Source organism: Pelodiscus sinensis, chromosome 4 (assembly GCF_049634645.1).
Source record: "Pelodiscus sinensis isolate JC-2024 chromosome 4, ASM4963464v1, whole genome shotgun sequence".
NCBI lineage: Eukaryota > Metazoa > Chordata > Testudines > Trionychidae > Pelodiscus > Pelodiscus sinensis.
This window is the reverse complement of record NC_134714.1, coordinates 88,171,251-88,198,719: the sequence shown is the minus strand read 5'-3', so window position 1 is coordinate 88,198,719 and position 27,469 is coordinate 88,171,251. Positions and strand designations below refer to the sequence as shown.

Here is a 27,469-nt window from a genome sequence, read left to right as displayed (position 1 = left end):
TTGTCTTTTTTGTTTGTTTTCTTTGGACTTGTGTAACATGCATCCAGCTCAAAAATGCAATTATTCTTTATTGGACACGATGTTGACATTATAAACTAGTGTATATATCAGGAGTAACTCCAGAAAAGTCAATGGAGTTATATCAGTGCAAAGCTGTTTGTAAATGAAAAGTCAGACCCTCATTTCTAGAAATCTTGACTTCCATAGCCAAAGGGCTAACATACATTTGAATGCACTTATCTTTATAAATGGACACTACCATTAATTATTTCTGTGGCTTCTTCCCCTCTTACTGCTTTTCCCTGGAGTGTGTTTGCTTTCTTTTGCCTACTGAGTCACATCTATTAACAAAAGAATAATCAGTGCTGATGGCAAAATACCCCCACAACCAAACCTATTCTCTCTACCCATTCAGTTCAGCAGGCAATGACTTTGACATGTGTACATTTTCCTGAAAAGTCAGTCATCTATACAAGACAAGGAGTAAATAGGGTACTTTAAACTCAACTGGGGTGAGGGGGGAGAAGCTGTGCATGCAAACTGTGGTTTTTCCAATGGAGATTTTATGTAAGAGGATGGCTTTGAGGAACAAACAAACAAAAATCTCAATACAAATGAACCACCATGTATTTCGTGGGCAGCATTTGAATTTAAGGCATAGATATCATTATATGTTGCCATGAAAGAACTGCCCTTTTTGTTCAGATTATGACTGCACACCCTATATCACAGCTGACAGGGGTTGGGTTAAAACCTTACCTCTGGATTCTCATACTGAAACAGGTGCCTGTCCTCATTGTACAGTACAACTCAATGACCTTATTGTGTAAAACTAGGCAGGGCTATTAAGACAAGAGGATGGTGAGAGTTGCTCTTTTGCTAAGTTTCATAAGCGGAGATCTAATTTACCATGTGACCAAGAAAAGTATGTTTCCCTCCTCCCATTTTCCAAGTCCTTCTGTTTCAACTTGATTGTATGATTGTCTTGTGATGAAACAGCTGAACAAGACATTTAATGTGGGGTTTATTGTGCTGATTACTTATTTCCACCAACACAGAGAATGGCTCTATGTGGACATGGTTAAAAGTATAACATCGTAGTATTCATTGAGGCTACATCTAGACTACAAGCCTCTTTTGAAAGAGGCTTTTTCAAAAGATACTTTCGAAAAAGCCTCTTTCGAAAAAGAGCATCTAGACTACAACCAGTACTTTTGAAAAAGCAAGCCGCTTTTTCAAAAGAGAGCACCCAGGCAGTCTGGATGCTCTCTTTCGAAAAAATAGTTTGCATTACATAGCACCTTTTTTCAAAAGAGTACTTTCGAAAAAAGGCATTCTTCCTCTTAAAACAAGGTTTTCTGTGGTCGAAAAAAATGCTGCGTTCTTTTGATTTACTTTTGAAAGAACGTGGCAGCAGTCTAGATGCAGGGGAAGTTTTTTTGAAAAAAGGCCAATTTTTGAAAAAACCCTGTAGTCTAGACACCCTGAGAAACTAACAAGATGGCTTTCTGGTCTTGTACAAAGAGGTGTAAAACTCCTTTGATTATGGGAAAGCAATGTGCTAGGGCTCTCTTCTCATGCAATGCTGATTCTATATGCTCTGGTCAAGTTTTCTGGTAAGGAAAAAAGTATTTTCTTGGTATACTTCAGAGTGAGTATGAACACTACATAATCTGTAAAATGCACTTTGTAAAAACATAAAAATAACTAGGACTTTACCTATGTATATTGGATATAAAAATTGTCTAGTGTATAGTGTTACTTGATGCAGAGGTTTCTAATTTTGGACTTGATCCTGAAATCTGCTGCCTACGTGCAGTCCACCTTAGCTCAATGTACCCCTATATTCCATGCTAAACTATATGTGCATAGGTCTGATTCCAGGATCAGGGCATTGGGCTACAGTGCACCCCTAACTGATGTATTTAACTGCTGCTGATACAGAAATAATCATGGCATGTATATTTGTCTCTACTCAATATGTGAAAGGAAAACAAATGCAATAAATAAGGGCATATATAACTCAAATCTCAGAGGAAAAAGGAGCCAATTCTGCATATCCTCCTTTCTCAGAAGCCACACCAACAGTAAATATGGCTATGTCTACACTACACGTTTTTGCAGCAGAAAATATGCTAATGATAAAATTGAGGGTGCTGGTATTGAGGGGAAGCTGATGTGGACAAAATACTCTTCCAACATTGATCAACTGCTGAAGAGAGTTCACATTGCTATAAGAAAATTATTTACTACAGCTCTAGCCTCTTCAAACACGGAACTAATCAGAGGAAGAATCAGTTGCTTCATGGTTCATGAGGTGGAATAGGAAACCTTCTTGCATCATTTAATAACTAATAGAAGGAGGAAGTTAATAGTCATGAATATAAATCTGAAGCTATAAATTGATAAGGAAAGCAAAGGGACAAAAATGTGAAATCTATGGACCTGCAGCATTAAGGATAATAGGAAGGAGGGTTTTCAAGTATATTAGGAGGAAAACAATCCTAACAATGGTATTGAGACATTTACTAAAAGGGAATGGTAGAATTAGCAAAGAAAAGACAGAAGTATTGGGTAAATAGTTTTTCTGTATCTGGGGGGAAAAAAAGATGATGTTGTGTTATAATTTTTTTTTCCACTCAACTATCTTCTCAAGAGAATGTTAAACAGCAGCAGCTAAAGTTAGACTTGTTTAAATCAGAAGGTATGGATAGCTTACATCTAAAAGTTCTAAAAAGTTAGCTGAGGAGCTCACTGGACCATTAATGCTGATGTTCAAGAAGTCTTTGAACACTGCAGAAATTCCAGTCCTGGAAGAAAGTCAGTGTTGTAACAATATTTAAAAAGGGCAAACAGGATGACCTGGGTAATTATAGGCCTGTCAGTTTGATCTTGATCCCAAGCAAGATAATGGCGTGGCTGACACAGAACTCAATTAATAAAGAATCAAAGGAGGGTAATATAATTAATGCCTATCAAGATGGGTTTATGTAAAATAGATTAAGTCAAATTAACTTGATATTGATGCAATTACAAGGTTGGTTGATAAAGGGAATAGTGTTGATTATATATGGATTTCTGTAAGATGGTCGAATTAGTATTGCAAAACATTTTGATTTATTAGAATTATATAAAATCAAGATGCCACATACTAAAAGTGTAACTGCAAAATGGAACTAACTAAGCAGGTATCCTTCAGGAATCAGTTCTTGGCCCTGTGCTGTTTGATATTTTTATCAATGATATGAAAGAAAACATCAGATTATCACTGATTTTGTTTGCAGATGACACAAATTGGAGGAATGGTAAATAATGAAAGACAGCACTGATATTGGATAGCTTGGTAAGCTGCATACAAGCAAACAATACATGTTTTAATATGGTGTCATGCATAACCCTTAGAACAGAGAACAGCTGAACATGAGCTCTCAGAGTAATGCTGTGGTACAGAGGGCTAATGCAATCCTTGGGTGTGTAAACAGGGGAATCTCAAGTAGGACTAAGGAGGATACTTTACCTCTCTCTGGCACTAGGGCATGCACTCATGAAATGCTGTGTCTCTGGTTCTAGTCCTCACAATGCAAGAAGGATATTGATAAACTGGAGAGGATTCAGAGTTATGAGAATGAATAAAGGATTAGAAAACATGCCTTTCAGTGACAGACTCAAGAAACAAAGAAGAGAGAGTTAAGGGGTGACTTGATGACAGTCTATGGGGAACAAATATTTAATGAACTCTTCCGTTTGGCAGAGAAAGATGTAACAGGATCCAAAGGCTGGAGTTGAAAGCTAAGCAAATTTAAACACAAAATAAGGGTGTGGTTTTTTTAAACAGTGAGGGTAATTAACCATTGGAACAGGGGTTTTGATAGATTCTCCATCATTAGCAATTTTAAAATCAAGATTAGATTTTTTTGTCTACAAAATATGCCGTGGCACAAGTTCTTTGGCTTGTGTTAGACAGAAAATCAGACTAGAACAGTGTTCTGTAAGAATGTGGCACTCCCCCGCCTCCTCTATTTTGCAGGGGGTTTTTTGGGCGGGGGTTGCTCAACAAAAATTCTGGTGGGTCTTTTTTTTTTCTTGACAAAATTTTACCCTGGCAACCCTAGAGGTTCCTTGAAATTCTTTTAAGCTGAAAAGGGTTCCATGGCCAAATAAAACTGGGAAACACTGGACTAGAGGATCAATTTGATCCCGTCTGGCCTTCTAATTTATGGATCACTGCTGGTAGATGTTTGAACTCCAAATAAGGTTTCTAAATGCATAAACCCAACACCCTTGTCCTGTCACTCACTTGCTCCATTTCTCGCCCCCCTCCCCTTGCTTGCTCTCCCCCACCTTCACTCAGTTGCTCATTTTTACCAGGTTGAGAAACAGGATTGAGGTCCAGAAGGGAATGAGGGATCTGGCTGGGTGTTGTGGGCTCTGGGGTTGGTCCAGTAATGAGGGGTTCAGAATGCAGGAGGGGGGTTGCAGGCTGAAGCAGGGGCTTCAGGTTCATGTTCTGGGATGAGGCTAGGATGAGAGGTTTGGGTACAGGAGAGTGATGTAGGCTGGGGGCGTAGAGCTGAGGGGATCCGAATATGTGTGGGGACTCCAGACTGAGGCAGGGGGTATGGGCTCTGGAATATGGCTGTGGGATTCAGATGGGGACAGAAATGAGAGGTTCAGAGTAGGGATGTTACAGTATAATTGAATAACTAATAAGCACCAGCTTATCGGTTAATGGTGTCAGCTACACTCAGCTGGCTCCTGGGGTGGAGACTTTGCTGTGGCAGAGCAGTGAAGCCACCTCCTTTGGAGCAGAGCCAGCAAGAGCGGCCTGACCTTCTCCCCGGGAGCTAGGCCAGCAGGGGCTGGTAGCCCCTTTCCCAGGGAGGCTTTGCTGTGGGCTCTGCACTATAAAGTTAAGCTTTATGCTGCAGACCCCACAACACGAGTAACCGTGTCACTGCTGAAAATCTCAGCAGTGACATGGTTGCCCTACTACATGATTAACATCCCTAGTTCTGGTTGCAGGTCAGGGCTCTGGATTGGGGCAAGGGGTGTTTGGGTGCACGAGGGAGCTCAACGCTGGGCACTGGGTTGGGGTCTGAGAGTTTGGGTGCGTAGGCGTCAGAGAGCTGGGGCAGAGATGCAGGAGAGGGTGTGGGGTGCAGGCTTTGAGAGGGAATTTGGATGCAGGATGAGATTCTGGGTTGGGCCAGAGGTGCTGGGGTGTGGGAAACAGGCTCTGGATGCTGCTTGCAATTTCCAAGGAGCCTCCCCACTGCTGATGTCACATGCCTTTCAGCTCAGCCTACAGGCACTGTCACCACAGCTCTCATAGGGTGCGGCCCCACACCAGTGGGGGCAGGGTGTGGAGCCCTCTGACCATCCCTTTGCATACGAGGCAGAGGGACATGCTGCTGCTGCTGGGAGCTGTACAGAGCCAGGTTGCAAGCCTGCCAACCGGACTTCTAGTTTCCTGGCTCAAGCTGGAGATCGAGCTCTTGGCCCCTCCCACCCCACTGGCTCCTAGACTGATTCTGAGCCAGAAAGTCTGCAAAGCAATGGAACAACCCTCGACCCTGAAGCCTGTGTGCCCAAGGCAGCTGGCTCGGCCCAGCCTTGGCAGGTGTCTGGTTGCTGTGCTTACATACCCTTTGCACCTCAGCCATATGAATGGGGCAGTTCATTCCACTCAGAACTGCTGTTCCAGGCTATCTGCAGAGCCACCTTAGTAGCTCTGTTCCTGAATCTGAGGGGTTCTGCACAACTGCAATGGACTTAGGGTTGCCAGATGGTTTCAACAAAAATACCGGGCACACTTGACATTACACCACAATCTACAGTACATCTTATTTCGAAAATACAGGGCATTTCCGTTTTCTCATTTATATTTTCTCAATTTGTTTCCCGAATAGGAAGCTCAAATACTGGACTGTCCGGTTCAAAACCGGACACCTGGCAACCCTAAATGGCTAGATTACAGCCTTAGGGGCTTGAGTACTGTCCCGCTAAACTGTTGTGGTACAGTCAAAGCTGTGCAGCCCTCTCCGCCCCCCCACCAGCAGGCAGGCACTCATGTTGGTAAGGGGAAGGGAATCATACTTTCATCATCTAATAAACCATCTTGTTAGTCTTTAAAGTGCTACATAGTCCTGTATTTTGTTTCATACTGACATAAATTACCTTTGAATACCAAGGTACAACTTCATTCCCATTAGGGCTTTAATTATATTGATTTTAACCCCCCCCCCCCCCGAACGGATCCACAGTCCCATGGATAACACGTTTAAGTGTAGGTCGAGTCCCATGAAAACGAAGCGTGCGGAGAACGAGGAGTGGCTGGGGCTTGCGGCCGTCCCGCAGCGGCTCGAATGTCTGGCACAATCAGGCCGGAGGGAAGAAATCCGCGTTTGCGATCGTATTGCACGAACGGGGTGGGGAGCAAGGGGGCACTTCCACAAGCCTCCCCCCAGCGCCGTTCGCTGCACAGCCGCGCCTGCAGTGACTGTGCCGCCTCCGCCGTGACTCTCGGGCTGCGCAACTCTCACCCCGCCCCATCCGCGCAGGGCAGCCGCGGGGTTGGTGCACGCAGCCGCGACACGTCAGTGCTGAGCGCCCGAGGCCGGCCCCCGCCGGGAGGGAGGCGGTCGAGGGGAGTCTCGAACCGGCGGCCTCCCAGCGTGGAGGAAAAAGGGGAAGAGGGACCGGGAGCCCCTCGGCGCCGCGCGGTGCATTCTGGGACCCGCACTGATTTGGGCCCGAGCCGCGGAGAGCGCCGGGAAGAGCGGCCGGAGGCTGCGGGGACGCGAGGCAGCGGCAGCGGCGGGGCCCGGCCGGTTGCTCCGAGGGGAGCCCGCCCAGCCGCCCCCCTCCCGGCTCATCGCTGGGCCTAGGCCGCCGCCGGGGACTGCGCGGCACCTTCCCGGCCTCGGCCAGACCCGCACCGGCCACCGTGGAGGTGGCGGCGGCTGGGCCAGGAGCGATCCGCGCGTCGGGGCAAGCCCGGGAGAGAAAGCGGCGCCCGGGCCCCTCTGCCAGTCCCGACTCCTCGCTGAGGCTCCCGGGAGCCGAGACTAGTCCCGCCGCTTAGGGGAGCGAGGCCTCCGGGAGAGGGGCCCTTGCCTAGGCCGGCGCTCCCCTGGGGCCTCCTGTCTGCTCCGAGATCCATCCTCGCACGTCGGGGTTCCGGAGGGGCTGGGGCACGACCCCACAGCGCTGGACCTCGGCTGCAAAGCAGCGGTCCTTCTTCCCGCAGTCGTCCCTGCACACACACCTGGCCCCCCTCCCTCCGCTTCTGGGATACTCTTGGGAGAGGGCCAGTCGCTGGGCTGCAGCGGGACGTCTCGGCGCCGGAGCCTTTTCTGAGGAGTCATTGGGGGTGAGGGTAAGTGTAAGTGGACGGAACAATAACCCCAAGTACAAATACCTCCAAAGCCCCGCCCGACTTTCAAAGCAGAATCCAGCAGCCTCCACCACTGGGATTATAAATGTGTGAGAGAAGACCCAGGAAACTGAGGGAAGGAAAAGATCCTACTGTTGTTAACAGAGGGGGGGAGAAGGAAAGCTCTTCCAAATACCCTACAAGAAAAGCCATCTCCCGTGTTCTTCCTATTTTTACTCTTTTGAATAATGCGATTGTGACCTTAGAGGGATTTCTGAACCTTGCCCTGCTGAAGCTTGTTGCACCAGCAGGGTAGAAGTGGCTTTGCCTTTGCACATGCTTCCCCCGCCGGGGCTGTTGCAGGAACTGTGGCCATCAGTAGAGAGGAGAGCTGAGACTGGTTTCATTCCAGCCACTCTTTTCTGCCTTGGGGACTTGGCTGATCTGTTGAAGCCATTGCTGCTCCTACTGGACCTATTCTTTACTCAGCAGGTTGATGTATCCTTTTGTCTCTGGGGTTCTTGAGTAAACATTGTACCCAAGGTGGATGGCAGCTCTACAGTTTTTCAGGTGTCTGAGGATCACACACAGCTGCTGAAAGAACAGAAGATAACTGGTGTTGCTGGAATTTTGGGGACTGTTTTCAAGCCATTTTGAACAAGGTAAATAAAATTTGTGATGTTTAAAATAAAAGGGTCTGTGGTTTAAAATGACTTTTAAAAAGTGACACTGTCTCTCTGAAATTCATTGTAAAATCTAAAGAGTAAGATCTTCAGATTTAATTCTGAAATGTAAGCAGTTTTGCAGAAGAATAAACTTCTACTGCTTTAGATGTTCAGATGAAGTCTGAAGCCTGATTTCATTTTTATAGTAATTGAAAATATGGAAGAAGTGTGTGATGAGATGCTTTTTCTACTCCTGTAATAAAACTGATTACTTCTCTGTTTGTATGCGTTTGCAAATGGATTCTTGTAAGCTTGCAAAGAAGGTTAAAGCGCACTCTGCCCCAAGAATTCTTGAAGGTCTTAGTGGTTCAGTATTGATGCTGAATAACAATGCTTTCTCATTTCCATTGCTTTTTAAATCTGAGGAACAGAAGTTTCTCCAAGCTCTGTTTTTAAGTTGTGATGGCTCAGCATTCAAAAGGGGCAGTAAGGTCCTGCTTAAATCAATGATCTTCCAAGTTTGAGCTCCTGTTGTGAAAAAAGTAACAAAGCTTTACCATTTATTAAGCATGATGGCACAAAAATATTCTCATTTTTATAAACTTCTGTGCCTCAGTCTATTTCTCTTTACAGGCATCTTTTACTATTGATATCTACAGTGATAGTGTAATTGACATATTCCTGCAGTACAAATGTTTTTGGTTTTATTTAAGTACTCTTATCTGAGAGTTTCAATGTCTTTTCACCTAAAACTTTGGTTTTTGTGTCCTCTGGTTTTCGTGTCCTCTGGATTAATCTAATCTGATTTTTCCAGTTGCTGCATCTAGAGGCAGAAATGTGCTACTGCTAACTTTTTTTGCACCAAAGTGCTACAGTAAAGATTGTATGGACAGTATAACAAATTCAAAATATGTGTCTCGGTTATGAATTAATCCATCTGTTTTGATGTCAGAATACAGTTTCATGAGTTTGAAGGATCATCTTTTGCTCTTTCCAAATAGTTGTGCAGTTCAGTAGATAATTGGGTTAACTGTGTCTTTTTTTGCTGACTGTGTGTGGTTTCAGTGCTTTTTGAAGGTTCTAGCAACAGATTTTTTTTAAGCATAAATCTCTCAAAATAAGGTAACAGGTAGTAAGTACCATAGAAACACAGCCTTGCAAGAAAATCACAAGGTCTTTAATGGGAAGTGGCACTAATATTTGGAAAATTTAGTTGTACACTGCATTACATCTGTTGTATAATATTACACAACATAGTTGTAAACACCTAAGTTATTTCAGCCTCCTTGGTGAGTATCATTGGTGGAGCTAAATTGATAATGTATTATGGTCCTAATTTTTCTTGGTATAGGAAAGGGACTTACACATTCTGATTTGCAGACCTTTTTTTGGTAGATGTACTCTTTGTGTTTTTGGTTTCTACTAATAACTTTACATTGAATTTTTTATTTCAAGATGATGTGTGAGGTGATGCCAACCATCAGCGAGGCAGAGGTTCCTTCGGGGGGAAATGGAAGCCATGGTTCAGGCTCCCCTTTACAATCGGATACTGATTCCCATTTTGAGCAGTTGATGGTATCCATGTTGGAGGAAAGAGATCGACTTTTGGACACACTCAGAGAAACTCAAGAAACACTAGTATTGACCCAGGGCAAGCTACATGAAGTCAGTCATGAAAGAGATTCTTTGCAGAGACAGCTCAATACTGCACTTCCACAGGTACGGATGCTTTGAATGACAGACATCTTGTAATAATAATATTTGGGTTTTTTATACTTTTGGATTAGAATGTGTGTGAATAAAATGTTCCAGAGAGCACATAGACTGTTTGTTGGAAGGAAAATAGACTCTTTCTGGTGGCTTTTATTTGAGACCTAGAAGTATGGTACATAGAATCTTTTAAATTAAGTCTGGCAAAAAGTTTGAAAGATTAAGTTTGATATTTTGTTACTATGTTGCAGTGGCAGAGCAGAAGTCTCAGAAATGCTGCAGATGTATCTTAGGCGCATTATGGAGCTAGGTTTTTTGCCTTCCACTGAAGTATTAACTGTTGACCTCTATAGAAGACAAAATGCCAAAGAATACGAATAAATATATATCATGTGTTGTGATAAATAGGCACTGCAGTGTGTGGTCAGGAATACAAAGCAATATTGTGTTTTCCAGTTCCAGTTAAAGGGATAGAGTCAAAGTTGGCAACCTTACTTCTTCCCTTCCTCTCCCCCTTCATTAAAAATACCTGCTTTCAGAGAACAGCAACTTGTACTTTGTGTTAGATTTTTTTAAGAGCTGCAAACACCCATTTATTTGGAAGACTGCTCCTCTGTTTTAGATGCACCCCTACAATAACCAGTATGTAGCTTTCCTCCTTGATTTTGCACTTTTTCTAGTATGCCTATTTGCTCATTACCAGTGAATATATTGATGTGCATATAATTATTCCAAATAAACCAACCTTTTTGAACGGATTGGATTATGGCTTGCACTCTCTTAATACACTAGTTTTATATCTTTCCAGTAAAGCTACCTCATCGCAAATATAATCACTATATTGAAAATTACACTGGAACTCATCCAATAGAACAGTATAGATATATAGACACATATATCCCATTTGATTGGCTAGCTGGTAAACTAATTGTTTAACCAGTTAACTGATTAAAGGGAATGAGCAGGGGAGGGGGCTGCTCCAGCCCGGCTGGAGCGATTTTCCTCCCTCTCCCAGCCAGTGGCCGGGGGGTGGGGGGGAAACACCACTCCCTGCTGCCGGGACTTCTCCAGAGCAGCCCCTGCCTCTGGCCCCCCGCCTACAGGCAGGGACTGCATCACCCAGGATGCTGGAGCAGCCCCTGCCTGCAGAAAGCTAGGGTGCCCCGCAGGCAGGGGCTGCTCTAGCATCCCGGATAAAGTGGCCTCTGCCTGCGGGTCGCCCTCCATGGATAGAGGCTGCTCTGTTCAGGACTCCGGAGCAGCCCCTGCATGTGGCAGTCCCCCCCATGGGCCTGGTGCAGCCCCCTGATCCATCCAGTTCACCGGTTAACCTTAACCAATAATGGGTGAGGTTTACTGATTAACTGGTTAACCTTCATGTTCCTAATTATATTGTATGTGTTGTAATGTTACAGCAGTATGATGAAATAATTAACTGAGGCTAAAATTTTCACAAATGACCAAATGTTGGGTGTCCAGCTTGAAACTGAATGCTTGAATTTCAGAAAAGCTTAGCATCTATCTTCAACTCCTATTGAATTCAGGAAGAGTTGCATGGGCTTAGCACCTTTTGGAAAATAATGTCCCAGATGTCTCAAGTGGGGCAGTCAAAGTTGGTTGGCACTTTGCTAGTTACAGGTGTGATGTTTTTCACAGAATAGTGGGTTGGAGAGTGTTAGAGAGAATGAGAGGGAATTGGGGGAAACACTTTTTAAAATGGGGCAAATCCAAACAAATTGACAAGCGTAGTATTTGAAACAACTTTAATTCAAAACTGACACTGTTTCAGGTAGGGATGTAAAATCCTGTTTAATTTGTTAACTGGTTAAACATAATGGTTAATCGGTTAACCGATTAATGGGGGAACAGGAGAAAGGGCTGCTTCAACCTGGCTGGGTTGGAGCACCCATCTCCCCAGCTGCAGCTGGGCTGAGCTGGGCTGCTCTGGCTAGCGGTAGTGCCACTTCCTGCCGCGCACCCAGGCCAGGCCCACCGCAGGCAAGGGCTGCTCTAGCTGGCTGGATCAGAGTGCCACTGCTCACAACAGGCCCCATGGGGCCCCCTGCATGCGGCAAGCTCTTTGGGGCTGAAGCAGCCCCTGCCAGTTAACCAAAACTTACAGTTAACCATTCACATTCTTAGCTTCAGACTGAACATTCCTTTAAACTTCCTTATCCCAATAGGCACACTGCTTGCTCATTGACTTCACGTGAGAATTGGGAAAGCAGGGCTATTGTAGATATGTCACTAGCATTTAGATGTTTTTGTGAAAAGAGCTAATTCAATCATACTCTTCTTCCAAATGTAAAAAAGGAATACAGCATATTAACTATATTTTATTAATGAAGTAAGTGTTTGATGAGAATTGATTCAGAAGTCAATTTTTAGTTATATGGTTACCAGAGTGTTAAGTAAGCAGTAGGGCATATCCTTCTGAGAGTGGTTTTTGAACTTGTCGCAACTTAATTTGTAGTTGCTACACTGTATTTTGTCCCAGCAAGTCTATTTTTTCAGTAGTTCCTATGTATACTTCCCCTTTCCAAATATTCAGGTAATATTTAGGCTTGTTCTGGAATGCAGTGGTGTTTAAACCATTTATGAAAACTCCAGGACTGTGATTGCGTGAGAGAAGAAATGCAAGATTAGGGATGTTAGTGTAATCGACTAACCATGTAACTGTTAAGCTTATGCTTATTGGTTAATGGTGTCAGGTACACTCAGCAAATCCCTGGAGAGGTGGCTTCGCTGCAGCAGGGCAACAAAGCCTTCTCCCGGAGGAGGCTTTGCTACAAGAGTTCATTGGGCAGCCTCTCCCTCCCGGTCTCGCTCTTTAAGCTTTATATTGCAAAGCCTGCAGCATGAAATTGTTAATGTGTGTACAGTTACCTGTTTAATTGACTTTAACATCCCTATGCAAGATATGCTGGGATAACTGTATTTGTAACAGTAATACTTTAGTAATCCGAGAACAAAATTTTTTTTTTAATCAAGGTCCTGAATCTGCAGTGGGCTCTGCATAGATTCCGAGGGGCCACCTGTATAGGTTCATTTGTATGATCACAGTTCAGTAACTATTTGTCAACTTATAAATGGTACCCTTTATCTATTCATAAAATTGTCTTGTAATTTGTACTCTGAATGTAGTATTGTAAAAGAAAAATCTACTTCTTGGTTGCATACCAGAGATATTAATGTTCTTCTAGTACAGAAACCCCAGTCAGTTACTGAAAGGCCTGTAAATAGTTGATTAAATGCTGTGACATACATAAGCTACTAAAGTAAAGGAAGAAAACTATTCCATATTGTCCGCGCTTTTTCTAAATTAAGTTTGGATAGAAGTGCTACTGATAGAACTTACTCTTACTGAAATAGAGTGACATGTACGTAGTCTTGATCAACTTTACTCTTTGTTGCCCAGAGCAATTCTTCCTTCATAGGAGAACTGAATTGCCCTTCCTTTTCACTTGACTGTAAACTAGGACCATTAAATGTGTTTTGAACTAGTAGGGTATACTTAATGTTTGAACTGTTTTAACTTTTGTAACTTCCCCTGCACTAACACTGGTTCAGGTTAGGGATGTAAGAGTATAGCCTTGTAAATGGGTTACCCAAATGGTTACATGTGGCTCCCAGTCCATCTCTGGGAGAGCCAGCTGCCGCTCTGTGCTGCTATCTCTGTGCCAGAGGCGGCAGGCAGGAGCCTGTATGAGCGAGGAGCCCACTTAAAACCTTGGTCCTGGCATGCACCCATTCCTGGGGAGCTGACTGCTGCCCTGTGCTGCTGCCTCTGTATCAGCACAGGGCAGCAGACAGTGTGCAAACTGGCTGCCACTCTGTGTCTAATGCTGAGATTTTGAGCATTTACACAGGTATCTATTCACACATATTTTAACATCCCTAGTTCAGGTTAGTGCTTTATTAGACTTGAATTTAAATGAACACAAATATTTGCCACAAATAAAGCAAAATCATATAACTTATGCAGAAGCGACATAAGTGACAATCATCTGTTTTACTATAATTCTGAACATTGCTAATACAGACTTTATGCTAAAGGACATAAACAGATATTTCTGGATATTCAACTCTATTAAAAGATGTGTTAACACTTTTTTTTACTTACCATTTTACATGGTATAAAAACAAGTGTTTTATGGCTTGGAATTATTTATCTTCTGTATTCTTGATAGTCTTGTTCAAAATTTCTTTATTGAAAAAATTATGTAAGTCAGGAATAAGAACTGCATTGTGCTTACATGTCTTTGTGCTTCTAGTGGAATGCAAAGTCTGAATGAGGAGAAAAGCTGCTTATGGTTGTGGTTGGTTCTAAGTTTTATTATGGTAACCATATGTAGTATTTTATTTTAAGAAAGACCCTGATCCACAATCTTTGCTGTACCAAGTCCTGATATCCACATTTTATCACTTTTGAAGGTATAAATACATATCGAGTGGTTGCAAATTATATTCAAATGAGAGTTCAGGTGCAATTATGGCAGTAGTAACCATATAAACATTTTTCTCAGACTGTGTAGTGAAGGTAAAAAAAAATCTGTTTGGTTTAATCGGATACAATGGGAAAGCATGAGCAGGTAAGTCAAAGGAGATGGTAACATTCTTGCAAAACCACATGGGACATTTAATCTTAAGACATTTTAAACACCATATTTACAGTGATACTTATGTTACAGTGGTCAGTTGTCTCATCTTCATAACTTATTGAAATTTTCAGCAACAGTTGATTTTCATCACTTTATCAAGGAGCACCCTGGATAAAAATAATCTAGAGTTTTATGGATTAGATCTGACATCTTTAATTGTAGTTGGATATGATGGACACAAATGTAAAGTACTCCCTGTGGGAAGTACCATTAGTTAAGAGACATTTCACAGCAGCTGAAGTTTCCTAAGGATCTTGAGTATGGCCTTATTTAGAGCTTGTTAAAACAATCAAGCACTGAGGTGGCCCAGTCTGTACTTATGACTGTAGCAAGATCTGCATTTGATAGCAGACCTTATGGCCAGATACAAATTTAAAAACAAACATACTTACACTTTTGGGCACAGCTGCAAGCTAGTTATTCGGAAGTAACAGGAATCTAGTAAGACTTCCCTATTGTGCAAAATGTGTGCCAAAACTGGCAGATTTCCCAAACCAAGATTGTAATAATAAATTGGTGATTATTCCAATTGCTCGCCTCAAAGTACAAATATTTTCTTTCATGAAGCCTCATTCAGGCCCCACCCAGTCTTTAAGGCACTGATTAGATTTTTTTTAACAGCTTCATTGATTGGGAATCACAGTATGCTGTCTGCATATTATGTTACTGATCATAATTCCTCACTAATTCTCCTAAAAGTTTTCACCTTTCATATAGAACAGATGGAGTGAGGGAATGGAGCCTTGCAGAATAATGCATCATAGTACTTTGGGCTACTTTTGGTTCTGCTGGAGAATGTTCAGGACATCTACATGTTACTTTTGTCTCGCATTTGATTTGACTGCTTAATTTCCGTAATTTAAATAATTGTGTAAAAATCCAAACAGGTTTATTTTAGTGGGTTTTTTCCCATTAAAAAGTGAAATCCATCTCTAAACAATAGATGAGCAGATGTTCATTGATTGTATATGACTGACTGTATTGTGTCCTTATTCAATTTCAAATTCTTATTAAATGGACTTTTTGGTTAAATTAAATTTTTTATTAAAGAATTGAGCATTTTGTGTGTATGAATTAACTTGAGTCATCCAGATGTTTTTAAAATCTTCAAATACACACAGATTTTTAAAAATAACCTGAAAGTGTCCTCAGGCTTTGCTTTTCAAGTTTTTAGAAGTTTGTAGGTGGGAAATTTTGGAGATAGCAATCCAAATGTTTAGTTTATCCAATGAGAGGCTTTTAGAAGAGGCTTAATTAGGTGCAGCCTTGGAAGGTGAATGAACCTTCCTCTTTATTTATTATTTCTTGTGAGATGGTGTTATATTGAGGTTCCTGTTGGGATAAAGGCCCCAGTGTGCTAGATCCTGGACAATTTCATAGGAAGATAACCTACATGCTAAGATCAGACGTAGTATGCTAAGAATGTCGTTGGGGAGAGGGCTATAATAAAGTATTCCGAATCTTTTAATATATATTTTTATAAATAAGAATAACTCGGGCCGGCCCTGGTCACTAGGCGGGTGCACATAAATGCCTTGGCGTGCGCTATGGCACCCGCAGACACCACGTTTGGGACCACTGGATTAGCTAATCTAAATTTAACATCTCTAATTGGCACTAGGGATGTGAATGGGTAACTGGTTAACTGATATTCTGTGAACATCACTCTTTTTGGGACCCCTGTGAGTTGGGGGCTGATCCAGGTGGGTTGCAGCTGATCCTCTGATCCTGGCCCGGATCCTGCTTAGTTGGTTAACCAGTTAAAAATCCTTATTTTTAGGAGAACCCCATCAGAGGAGGCTTTTTAACACCAACTGGGCAGAGGAGGAATAGGACTTGTCCCTGCTCTGTAAACTGCTATGATGGTGGGAGGGGGAGGAGAAGACCAGACCAGACCCACCTCTGAGTACCTTTCCTTGTTGCAGGGTGCTCTCTGAGATTGAGCCCCAGACTGAGGTTTCTGCCAGCTAAGTGTAAAGCGGAGATGTGGAGTTTTCTGCAGCTGTGAAGAGAGAAAGCAAGTATTGTCCCTCACAAGCCATCCAGCACTAGCAACTAGGAATGTAACAGTGTAGTCGTTTAACTGATAAGCAAAAGCTTATAGGTTAATGCTATAGACTACATGCATCTCCCGCCACCCCCCACCTGCCAGTAAATTTTTTAGCAGGCTGGCCGGCAGCCCGTCTCAGTTTTGGCTTGCACTGGTCTGGGACTTACCCCTGCTGTGGCTCTGCATTTAAAGTGTATTAAGAACCAGGTGGGCACAGAGCCCAGCTCAGTTCTTGCTCACACTGAGTCTGGGAGCTCAGCCTTCCCACCCCAGACAGGGGCTACTGCCAACCTTAGCTGCTGCTTCTGTATTAGAGGCAGCAGTGCAGGGTGACAGGAGCCAGTCTGTGAGGAGAGCTAGTTTTTAAACTGGTTCCCCTTGCAGACCACCTCCCACCTGGCACCCCATACTGCTGTTGCTGTATTGGCAGGGGGCTTCTCTAGAGTGGGGCCAGAGTGCACTGGCTGCTGGCCCCACCCCTGACTCCCCTACAACAGGTTTACGAATACCCTACTGCTTTCCCATTCTCTTTTTAGGTCAGGACCCCCTGGTTATAACACCATTATATTTCAGGTTTAAACAGCTGAAAACATGAAATTTACCAATTTTCAAATCCTATGGCGATGAATTTGGTAGGGTTGGTCTCATGACAACGTAACTTGTGTTGCTTGGTATGGTGGCTAATTCACACCCTGAGTGACGTAACTTAAGATGACATAGGCTGGTGTGTGTGTGTATATATATATATATATATATATATATATAGCCAAAGTTTAGAGAGTACAGCTGTGTAACAGTGTTAATCAGAAAATGATATGTTTTGGAGTGTGTGGAAATCACTGATATAGGTGTTAATTAAAAAAAGCCCTTCATAAATGCAGCATAAAGGTTTTGCACTCAAGCAATGCAGGATGTGCATTGTATTTTGGTGGTGGTGTTTGGGGGTGGGGAGGATATAGGCATGTTAAATTTAGTTTAATCAGCTAGTCGATGGATTTTTTTTCCATTGTCCCCGGGAGCTAACTCTACTGTGGCTCCACCTTTTAAATGTATTAAGAGCTGGTAGGCTCTTAATACATTTAAAAGACTGAAGCCTAGCAGGGGGGACCCAGCGTGAACCGGGCCAGGATACCCCTGCTCGCGCTGGATCCCCCTGCTGTGCATCAGTCTTAAACAGCTCTGAGGAAATAGGAAGGGGAGGCTAGAATGAGACCTAAGCAGATGGCTGAAAGTGAACTGGGAAGGGAAAGGCTCGTTGTGAAGGTGAAGGAGGGGCTTTTGGATAGAGCTTTGGGGACTGGCCCTGAATGGCGGGGAGAGGGCATGAGGCCAGGGTGGAGGGCTCCAGGAAATGCACAGAGCACAAACACGGCTCAACATGGCTTCAGCCTGTGTGCGGTGGTGTCATATAGCTGTAGCTAGTTGGGGAGAAGGGCATAAGTCAACTAGTTAAACATTAGGTTTACCCAGTTAACTGATTAACTAGGATCCCAGGTGGGGGACGGCTCCAACCTGTCCGGAGCGGCTCCCAGCCTGTGGGCTGCTGTCTCCATGGGGCTCTCAGCTCCTGACTGTTACCTCTGCTAGTTCCAGCCTACGCCATGATGGCCCCAGTGGGACTGGAGTAGCCCTCTGCCTGCACTGGTTAACCATTACCCAATAACCTTACCGGGTGATGCTTAACTGGTTACTTGTTCACATCCCTAAATGAAAGTTTCTGAAGGGTCACGTCCAGTGTTCCCTCTAAGATTTTCCAACCATGAGTGGAGTGAGTTTTGGCTTGTGCACTGATTTTATGGTCATATGTACTGGTTTGGATATGTGCCATTGTGGCACCCAATTTATTAACACACACCTGTTCCTGGCTGCCAAAGCAGAAACCCCTCCTCCTCCGCCATGCAACAAGTCCTGTTCCTAGCTGCTGGAGTAGATCCCAGTTTTTAAGCTGGCTCCCCCCAGCACTGGCTCCTCCTCTCCCTTCTTGCTGCTTCTGATATACTACTACTCTTTTACATCCTTAATCTACACTACAAATTGACTGCATTAGGTCAGTTCTATTTAATTTGACTTTTAGCCTCTGATTTAATAAATTTGATTTTTGCGTGTCCCCACTGGGTGGCTGTGATCGACAGAACATATGCTCACTGCAAGGGTTTGCATTGATTAGGATGATGCACTGTGGGTAGCTATATCCCACAGTTCCTGCTGCAGATTGGAATTCTGGGCTAGGGACCCAGTGCCTCATGGGATGAAAACATTGTTGTGGGTTATGAGTGCATGTCATCAGCTTCCTGAGTCTGTGGCTCAGAATCAGAGTTGTCTTGTGGTAAACTAGTCTGAGCTCCTGTATTTTCACACAGCATTGCCATGTGTCCTTGGGATAGCCCTTAACCACCATGAGCTATGTATTTTTTGGGGGGGAGAATAGATATCAGTTTCTTTTGTTGGTTTGGAGTTCTACCTGCCCAGACTCTTTTCACCCCCACAGCAATCAGATCCAGTGTCTCCAGTATGCTTCATACTTGAGGTGTTTGTGACCCTGGGCATACATGCTCAATTGTGCTGGTGAGCTCTCTAAGCTCCTCTAACGGAATAAACATTCAAGTTTCTCCAGGCTTTTCCTACTCACCTGGCTGAAGAACGTTGGAGTTCAAAGTGTTCACCAGAGTGTTAATATGGGAACACTCTGGATAGTCACCTGAAATCCATTAACTCTGAATTACAATACACTGTGTTTACACTTAACTGGAGGTGTGAATATCACCATTGGCTTTATTCCACTCATTCAGGTGGAGTACAGGAGTTGATTTTACAAGTCCTTTAGGTGGACAAGATGGACTGGGCAGTGTAGACACGTTTTTTACGAATTCAACCTAATACTGACTGCATAGACCTAAATTTCTAGTGTAAACCAGTCCTCAGACGGGAATAGGTGTATTTACACAGTTACAGCAGCATAATCCTGATTCGCCTATCTCAGTATGTCTGCGGTGTCCAACCATTTCTGAAGCAGTAGCCACTTTTGTGGCTACTGCAATAGCCACGTTGTTTAAGCCAGCTAGCCACATACAGCTATATATACACATATAGCTGTTAACCCTAGAGTACACTTGTATTGTAGATCAATAAAATGACATATTTACTTTGCTCAGAATGAATGCCAAGTTTAAAAATTAAAACATTAAAATTTAGGAATCCATAATGTTAGTGTTCTCTCAAATGCTGGTAGATTTGTTACAGATATCTCTCCTTATTGAGCACAACCTGCTTGAACAAGCTTGGAATTATAAAACCAGGCTGTTCATAATTTGGCCAACAATTTTTTTATGTGAGAGTACTGAAGAGGATGGGGGGAATCTTGTTGATACTTGCCTACCCATGTGGTTTGGGTAGCCTCCCACAGATGTTCCTAAAATGAACACTGTTTAAAAAAACTTACTGTGCAGCTGGTAGCCATAGACCTAAATCTGCCATCCAGAGGCAAATATGAATGTGTACACGTCAGGGCAGTTTCTCAGCTGTTGCTCATAGCTTTTCAAACAGGAACATCATTCCATTGAAACTATTATACAGTATGGATTGTGACCAGCATCTCTTCTTGGAAAAAAACAACCACCTAGATATGGCATCAGTAAAATCTAGTTCTTCGAGATGGCGTCCCCGTGGGTGCTCCACTGTTGGTTCTGGGCTTGTCCCAGCACCGCAGATGGAGATCTTTCTAGAAGCAGTTTCTGGCCGGATTGGGCATGCGCCCTGGCATTGCGGTGTTCGCAGTCTTTTCTGTGGCGCGGTCCAGCCCCCGCCAGTTCCTCAAGGTGCCTCAGAGTCTACGAAACCTAAGCAGAGGAAAAAAACAGACTTCAAAGTGGGGAGGAGGGTGGATAGTGGAGCACCTGCAGGGACACCATCTCGAAGAACAGTTATCTCATCAAGGTGAGTAACTTCGCTTTCTTCTTCGAGGATGTCCCTGCGGGTGCTCCATGTTGGTGACTGAGTAGCAGTAATCTCCACAATGGAAGGAGGGAGAATGGAGTCCCTATTCGCTGTGGAGAGCACCGCCGTCGTCAGTGCCCCCTCAGATTGTCTAGTGCGAAGTAACGCATAGTGTTTCACGAAGGTAAGGTGTGAGGACCAAGTGGCCGCTCTACAAATATTGCTTAAGGAAACTCCCTTTAGAAAGGCAGTGGAAGATGCCATGGCCCTGGTAGAGTAACTTTGCTTTAGTAACTACTCATGTGGTGACATTGCCAGCAATTCAACATTTGTATTTAGACACCTCGTAACTCTGTAGAATGTATTGCATAACAATTCTAGCTAGACAAGAATTCTATAATTATTTATTGATTTTAAAAAAAACTGCTTGGTATTTTACAAGCTGAAAAACATAAGTTCCTTTGAGCAAACACCATATCAGTAATGCTTGATTTCAAAATATTTGGTCTTTTAGTGCCTGTTGCTTTTGATCAGTCCTGTAATATGAGGTTCCAGGATTAATGCTGAATTCTCATTAAATAGTTTCAAATGTAAACATACTATAATTAGTGCCAAGCTTGGAAATATGGTGACCGGAGCCACAATTAACCACCCATCCTCTGACCTCCACATAGACAGTGTCTCTCTTTCTCTGATCTGTGCTGAGGGAACACTCTTAAGAGGAATTCTTATAGATGTCACTGAAATTGAAGGATTTGCCTCCTACCTTGTCAAACTGGTGGCCTCAGAGTTTTCTTTAATTAAACTAAAAGTGTACTGTTTGCCGTAATTGGAGTGAGGGGTGGGGAAAAGTAAATGTGAGGTTTTTTTTCAATTACACGAACTCCATAGTTAGGTGTAGCTTTAGGCATCTCTGAGAAGTCATGCATTATCAGTTGCCAATCAAAACATGATAGCGGTATGAACATTCTTATTGTGAAATCCTGGAAAGGTTCTGTAGTCCTTAAGAGTACGTCTACACTACGGAGAAGATCATCCCTCTGGAGGTTGATCTTCTAGCATTTGATTTAGTGGGTCTAGTTTAGACCCCCGAATTGAATGCTGGGGGCAGCCCTTGCCAGCGTCCTATACTCCTCACAGAATGAGGAGTAAGGGACGCCAATGGGAGCGTATGCTCTTGTCAGCTTCCCGCAAGTGTAGATGCTGCAGTGGTTTGGCTTAATGTAAACCAAATCCAGCTATGCATTTTACATAATTGGCCTTAAATTGACCTGCCTTGCCTAGTGTAGACCTAGGCTAAGAGTTATAGAGTTCATTAACTTAGGGTGGACATAATAAGAAATACATCTGTGTTCATGAAAGGTTTAGACCCAATGGCACTGAAGAGTCAAAGGCAGGGCATTATGAGACTCTGTTCCTATGTTAACTACAAATATTCTTAGTTGGTACTTAATCTGCTGTATTTTTTAGGATATTTTTTTATTAGCTAGGGCAGGGGTGCACAACCTTTTTTGATCTGCGACCCCCATGGTGTGGGGGCCGTCAACTGCTAGACCCAGCCCCTGCTGGCCAGATCTAAGTGCCGCGTCCCCCTGGGAAGACATCCGCAACCTCTTTGGGGGTTGCGACCCACGGGTTGGGCACCACTGAGCTAAGGTACCTTCTAATGCTGTTTAACAGGTCACAGTTCAGTTAGAAGTCATACACTGTAAAAATCATGACTTGAGCAATTAAATGTAGTATTGTTTTAAGAAACTTTTTTGTTATTAGATTCAGCAGGCTGTGTGTTTCATAGGTCTTTGTGTGTATAGTAAGCACACTTTTATGCGATCTAGCCAAGAGCAGCTAAGTATGCGATCTAGCCAAGAGCAGCTAAGGTAAAATATATTGCATAATACAAGAAGTAACAATAGCAGCCACATGATGGAGGGATGATCTCTACCACTTGTTTATGAATAAATGTGCAGGTATTAATTCAAGTCGGGAAGAGTGCTCCTGTGTTTGGTATTTTTTTTTCTTTGCTAGATTTTGGCCGTACATTCACTATTAACTTTTGAGTCTGGGAATGTGTATTCCAAATGCCACAGTTGCTGCTAGAGTTTTAAAGTATTACTTTAACTACGGTATTAGTGATGGAGAACAATCTGAATAAGCCATTTTTCAGTTGAGCTTCAAATTTTCATTTGTTCATAAAGGATTATTACTGTTAAATATTTCTTATGTCAAAATATTGGACATAGTTTAATCTTTATCTTTTGGATAAATGAAACTTCTGTAGTACCATATTGTCTGTCCAGATGAATATGAGGTCTTTGACCCTTGAGTCTGTCATGCTAAATGATTTGAATGTGGTTATATTTTATACTGTAACATCGCAGTTGTAGTGACTTGAGTATAGTAGAAGACTAGTGTGTGTAGGATAGTTACATAAAAATATTTGTGATTTAGTTATATTTGACATTAGAGGAAGTGTTGAGAGATTGTTTTCAGTCCTTAGCAATATTTGCTTGCAGATGGAGCCTTGGCTTCTAATCAAAGCTCAGGATGCAAATAAGCTTGTATCCATCATATGAATATATGTACCAGTAAAGATATTTTAAGTATATTGGTGAGCCAGCATAATCTGTGGACTTTCCTAGTCACTTGAGGAAGGATCTAGTTCTTTGACTTTTTTACTTCACATTAGAAGGAAAATAATTGACTAATATCTGGCAGTTACCCTCCACTTCCCTCTTAAATCCCCTTTAACATGTGCCAAGAGAAGAGGATTGCAGTGAAGTGATTGTATTTATTCTATAATAGGGATGTGAACTACTAGTCGATCATCTGATAAGCAAATGCTTATGGGATAATCGACACACTAGTCAACTAGTCTCTCCCCCCTCCCCCTCCCACCTTGCTGCCTCTCTCAGAGGCAGCAAAGGGGGGTGAGAAAGGGTACCTTCAGAGTGGCAGCACTGCATGGAGCCTGGGGCTAGACCATGGGCTCCATGCAGCACTGCCGCTTTGAAACTCTGTGGTGAGCATGGAGCCAATGGGGGACTACTTGAGTCCCCCACTGGCCTCTTGCTCCCCTCAGTGCTTTTGTCTTTGAAGTGTAGCTTCACTCAGGAAAACTGGGTCAGGCACAGCTCGTGCCCTGCCCATCCCATTAGGCCGCAGGGAAAACTGGGCCCGGTGCGACTCGGGCCTGGCCCTTCCCGGTGGGCTGGGCTGAAAACTGGCGCTCCAGAAGATTATAAAGATAGTAAGAAAAAGTGATTAATTCTCTGTCTCCAAGTTATTAAGTGCCTTTGTGATAAATCTTACTCAAACACAAGTACTATTCTCAGTAATTAGATTAATTAATGAGGTCTGGGTTATATAGGACGTCCGATTATATGATCTAATAGTTCCTTATTGTCTCTCAAATCTATGCATCCAAAATAATTAGATATGAGGAAGGGCTAGGACAGGGCTACTCAACTTTGGAGGCCCTGGGGTTCACAACAATACTCACCTTACATGCTGAGGGCCGCAACTTAAGTGTGATTGCATATACATGCAAATTTAAATGCAAATATATGCAAATAGCTTCTTTCACATTGACGGGCATGCATACAAAGATTAAGCCTTAAACTGCAGCACCGGATCCAAATGTAGCCAGTCAGCAGCTCTCAGACTCTATCCACAAGGCTAAGCAGCCAGCACTTCCCACAATGCCCCGGTGCTTCTGGTACCTTTTTCCTTGGGGCTAGAAATGACTACATCCTAAACCTGCATGTGTCTTTCAATGCTCACCCCACCTGGGAGATGACTTACCATTGTGGAACATTTTCCCAGTGGAGGCCATGTACAAAGGATCCCACCCACGTGCCTGTTGAGCCCTGTGTAAACCCAAACTGCACTGTGGGCTGCAAACAAACGGGCCATGTGTTGAGTAGCCCTGGGCTAGGAGAACGTGCCATTGATTTTGTGGATTTCCACAGACTTTAATTCTAGCAATTATTTACATGTACACCAGCTGTGTTCACTGAGTTTAGAAAAGCTGAAAAATAATGCAAGGATTAGTTGGAGCATGTGGAAGAGCTGTACCTGATAAGAAGAGAAGTGCCTGTGTATTTTGAGATTAAGTATACCTCATTCAGTGATTCATTTTGTAGGCTGTATCAGTAGACGTAAGGGTATCTTCTTGCCAATAAAGAATGTAAACTGTCTGCTAAACGTGAGAGTGGTCTCAGGGTTGTGTGAATGATAAGTGAAGGCAGTATCTCAGAAGGAATGCTCAGGGCATGAGTGCAGAGGAGATAATATTTTGCAAGATTATGGGTGATGCTGTATGGTATAGATGAAGTGTTTAAGTGTAGGTGTGGTGTAGGTAGATCCTGTTTGTCACACCAGGCTTAAACCCATGTTTGCCTTAACAAAGAGAAGGCTTTAAACTTTTTTTCATACAGATTATAAGTGATCTCTTCCCAAAAGTGTTCTTTAACATCTTTAAGGATAAAGTGTCAAGGATATATCTACCTAAAGAACTGAAAGTGATGCAGCTACGCTATAAGATCTTAGTGTAACCACTCTATGCTGAAGAGAACTCTCCCATTGACATAATTAATCCACACCAACATGTAATGGCAGCTATGTCGGTAGGAAAAGACTTCCCACTGACATAGTACCATCCACACCAGCACTTGTCTGTTTAACTTACATTGCTCTAGGGTGTTATTTCACATCCCTGAGTGAGATGAATTATGTTGACATAGCCTAATACTTGTGGTGGTGCTTTTTTTATTCTTCACATTTTGGGTATTATTATAGCCACACTGTATATTCTGGAGTGTCTCAATTAGAGATGTCAAAGGTTAACCTGCTAACCAGAAAGCATCTTGGGTAGTTTTTTCAAGTTCCTGTTAATGGGAAGGGCTGGAGCAGCTCCCTGTCCTACAGGGCCCACTGTAGTCAGGGGCTGCTCTGGCTGATTGGAGCAACTCTTGTCTTTGACAGGCCTGGCCCGCCCACCCTCCTCCTGAAGGTTACCTGCTGGCTTCTAGGAGGGAGTAGTCGACTAGTTGCATCTCCTCTTCCTCCGTATCAGATACAGAGGGCAACAAGGGTGGGGGAAGCAGGAGCTGCTGTTGGGGGGAGCCTGCTTAAAAGCTGGTTCCCTCCCAGCACCCTCTTCATGGTACTGGCTGCCCCTCCCTTCCTGCTGCCTCTGTCAGACAGTGAGGGATGGGGCAGGGACCACTGCCACAAAGCAGCTCCTGTCTGTGGGGAGTCCCCTTGGGGTGTTGGGACCCCCTGCAGAGAGGGGCTGCTGCCTCCACTGAAACTCCACCTGAGGGCAGGCTGTCCGGCACCTATTGCCTTTTAAATTGCAGAGTTGCAGCAGGATTTGTTCCCGCACCCAGCGCAAACTGGAACTGAGCTGGGCTGCCTATTGACTAATCAAGTAGTCGATAACAATTCTATAGACCACTCGATTAGTTAAATATCCACCTCTTAACATCCCTACTGGCTTACTGAGAGGGGCTGAAGAGCGTGCAGGAAGCCTAGCCTTGAGCAGGGCTGGCAGCTCTTGCTGGCTCAACTCTGGAGAAGGCAGCTTCTCTGCCTCAGTGAAGCTGCCTCCCTGGACTTGGGCTGGCAAGGGCTGCTGGCTCTGCTGTCATGGAGGCTTTCCTGTGGGTTCTGCAGTATAAAGCTTATTTAAGCTTCATACTGCAGAGCCCACAGCACGTGTAACTGCTAAGATTTTCAGTGGATACACGGCCATCTTTTTAACCAACTTTTTATATCCCTAGTCTGGATGGGTAGCCTTTTCTTTGTTAAAGTTTCGGGTAATTTCATTTTCCGATTTAAAAAAAACACAACAACTTAGCATCCAATGTACCAGAGTGCAGATCTCCCTCTCTGTTGCTTCTGGCTTCTTTGCAAAGATTACCCAGCCACAGACTGCACTAGCCACTGTTAGTCCATTTGCATGATCTCCTTGTGTCCCATATCTCTGCCTATCCAGCACAGTCTGATTCTTGCGCCTCATTCATGCTTCCATATTATGGAATCACCACATTTCCCCTTATTGTTCTGAACCTGCTTCACTCTTCCAGTTTTTACAGCACAGTCTCCATTATGTCCATTATTTCTCTTGCTACCGTACCGTGTTAAACTACCCCATTTCCTCACCGCATCAAACCCCTCCCATACAGACACCAGCTCAACCTACCTCTGCCACTTTGTGCCTGGTAAGTCTGGAAGGGCCATGGGATAGTGAGTTGTGAGAATTGCATGTACTAGCTGGAAACAAGGAGAGTGGTAATGCAGACCTGAAATACATTTAGGGGATAGGTTGATATAGCTGTGTCTGTCAGGAGTGTAAAAATACACATCCTGAATGTCAGACATTCTGATTTAACCCTCAATGAAAGAATGCAGCCTTCGACATAGCTGCTGTTGGTTGGTGAGGTGGTGGCCATATCCTTGGTGTAGGGTAGTTGTACGCTCTACAGGGTTATATTGGTGTAGGCTGGTTGTACACTGGTCTCTCAACTATGCTAAAATAGTCTCCATAGCATAGATATTTCTGCAGAATCCCTGCCCTGTATTTGGGCCTGGTGTATGATGGTGATACTCTACACATCCATCAGCCTTAGGAGGCTGGTTGAGAACATCTTCGATCAGGAGTCAGCATCTTTTCTGAAGTGGCGTGCCAAGGCCGTGCTGCTATCCTAGGGAGGGAGAAGGGATGCCTCCACCATGTGCCCTACTTGGTTTCCTGCCTTGGCCTCTGCTCTGGCTTTTCCTATGGGGACAGGAGGAGCAGCACACACTCTTCCCTGCACTTCGGTGCAGGATTTGGGTGGGAGATGCGGTGCAGGAGCAGGATGGAAGTAAGGTGTCTGACTGGGAGAGAGGGCAGGAGCAGGGTATGGGTGCAGGGTCTTAGCACAGAGCGGGGAGGCGGGGTGTGTGGAAGAGTCTGGCCAGCACTTAATTTCTTTTCCATTGTCTGTAACTAGGTTTATTTATTGTAACAGTCACTCCTATGTGGCAGCTCCACACACAAAATAAGTTAGTGACCCATGGGCTGTGTGTG

At 43.7% G+C, this 27,469-nt stretch overlaps 1 protein-coding gene across 7 annotated transcripts in view; it reads left to right on the top strand.

Annotated features, from left to right (window-relative positions):
* Positions 1-6,603: 6,603 nt before the first annotated feature.
* Positions 6,604-27,469, top strand: part of PPFIA1 (PPFI scaffold protein A1) — a 113,579-nt gene continuing 92,713 nt past the window's right edge. For 4 of the 7 annotated variants that reach the window (XM_075927703.1, XM_075927702.1, XM_075927701.1 and 1 more), the window contains exons 1-2: positions 6,606-8,037; positions 9,496-9,759. In XM_075927703.1, coding sequence (XP_075783818.1) covers positions 9,496-9,759 — 264 coding nt within the window. In that variant the 5' untranslated portion in view covers positions 6,606-8,037. Of the gene's footprint in view, positions 8,038-9,495; positions 9,760-27,469 lie in introns of all 7 variants that reach the window. The other 3 variants (XM_075927705.1, XM_014577505.2, XM_006131049.3) reach the window with 3 other exon arrangements.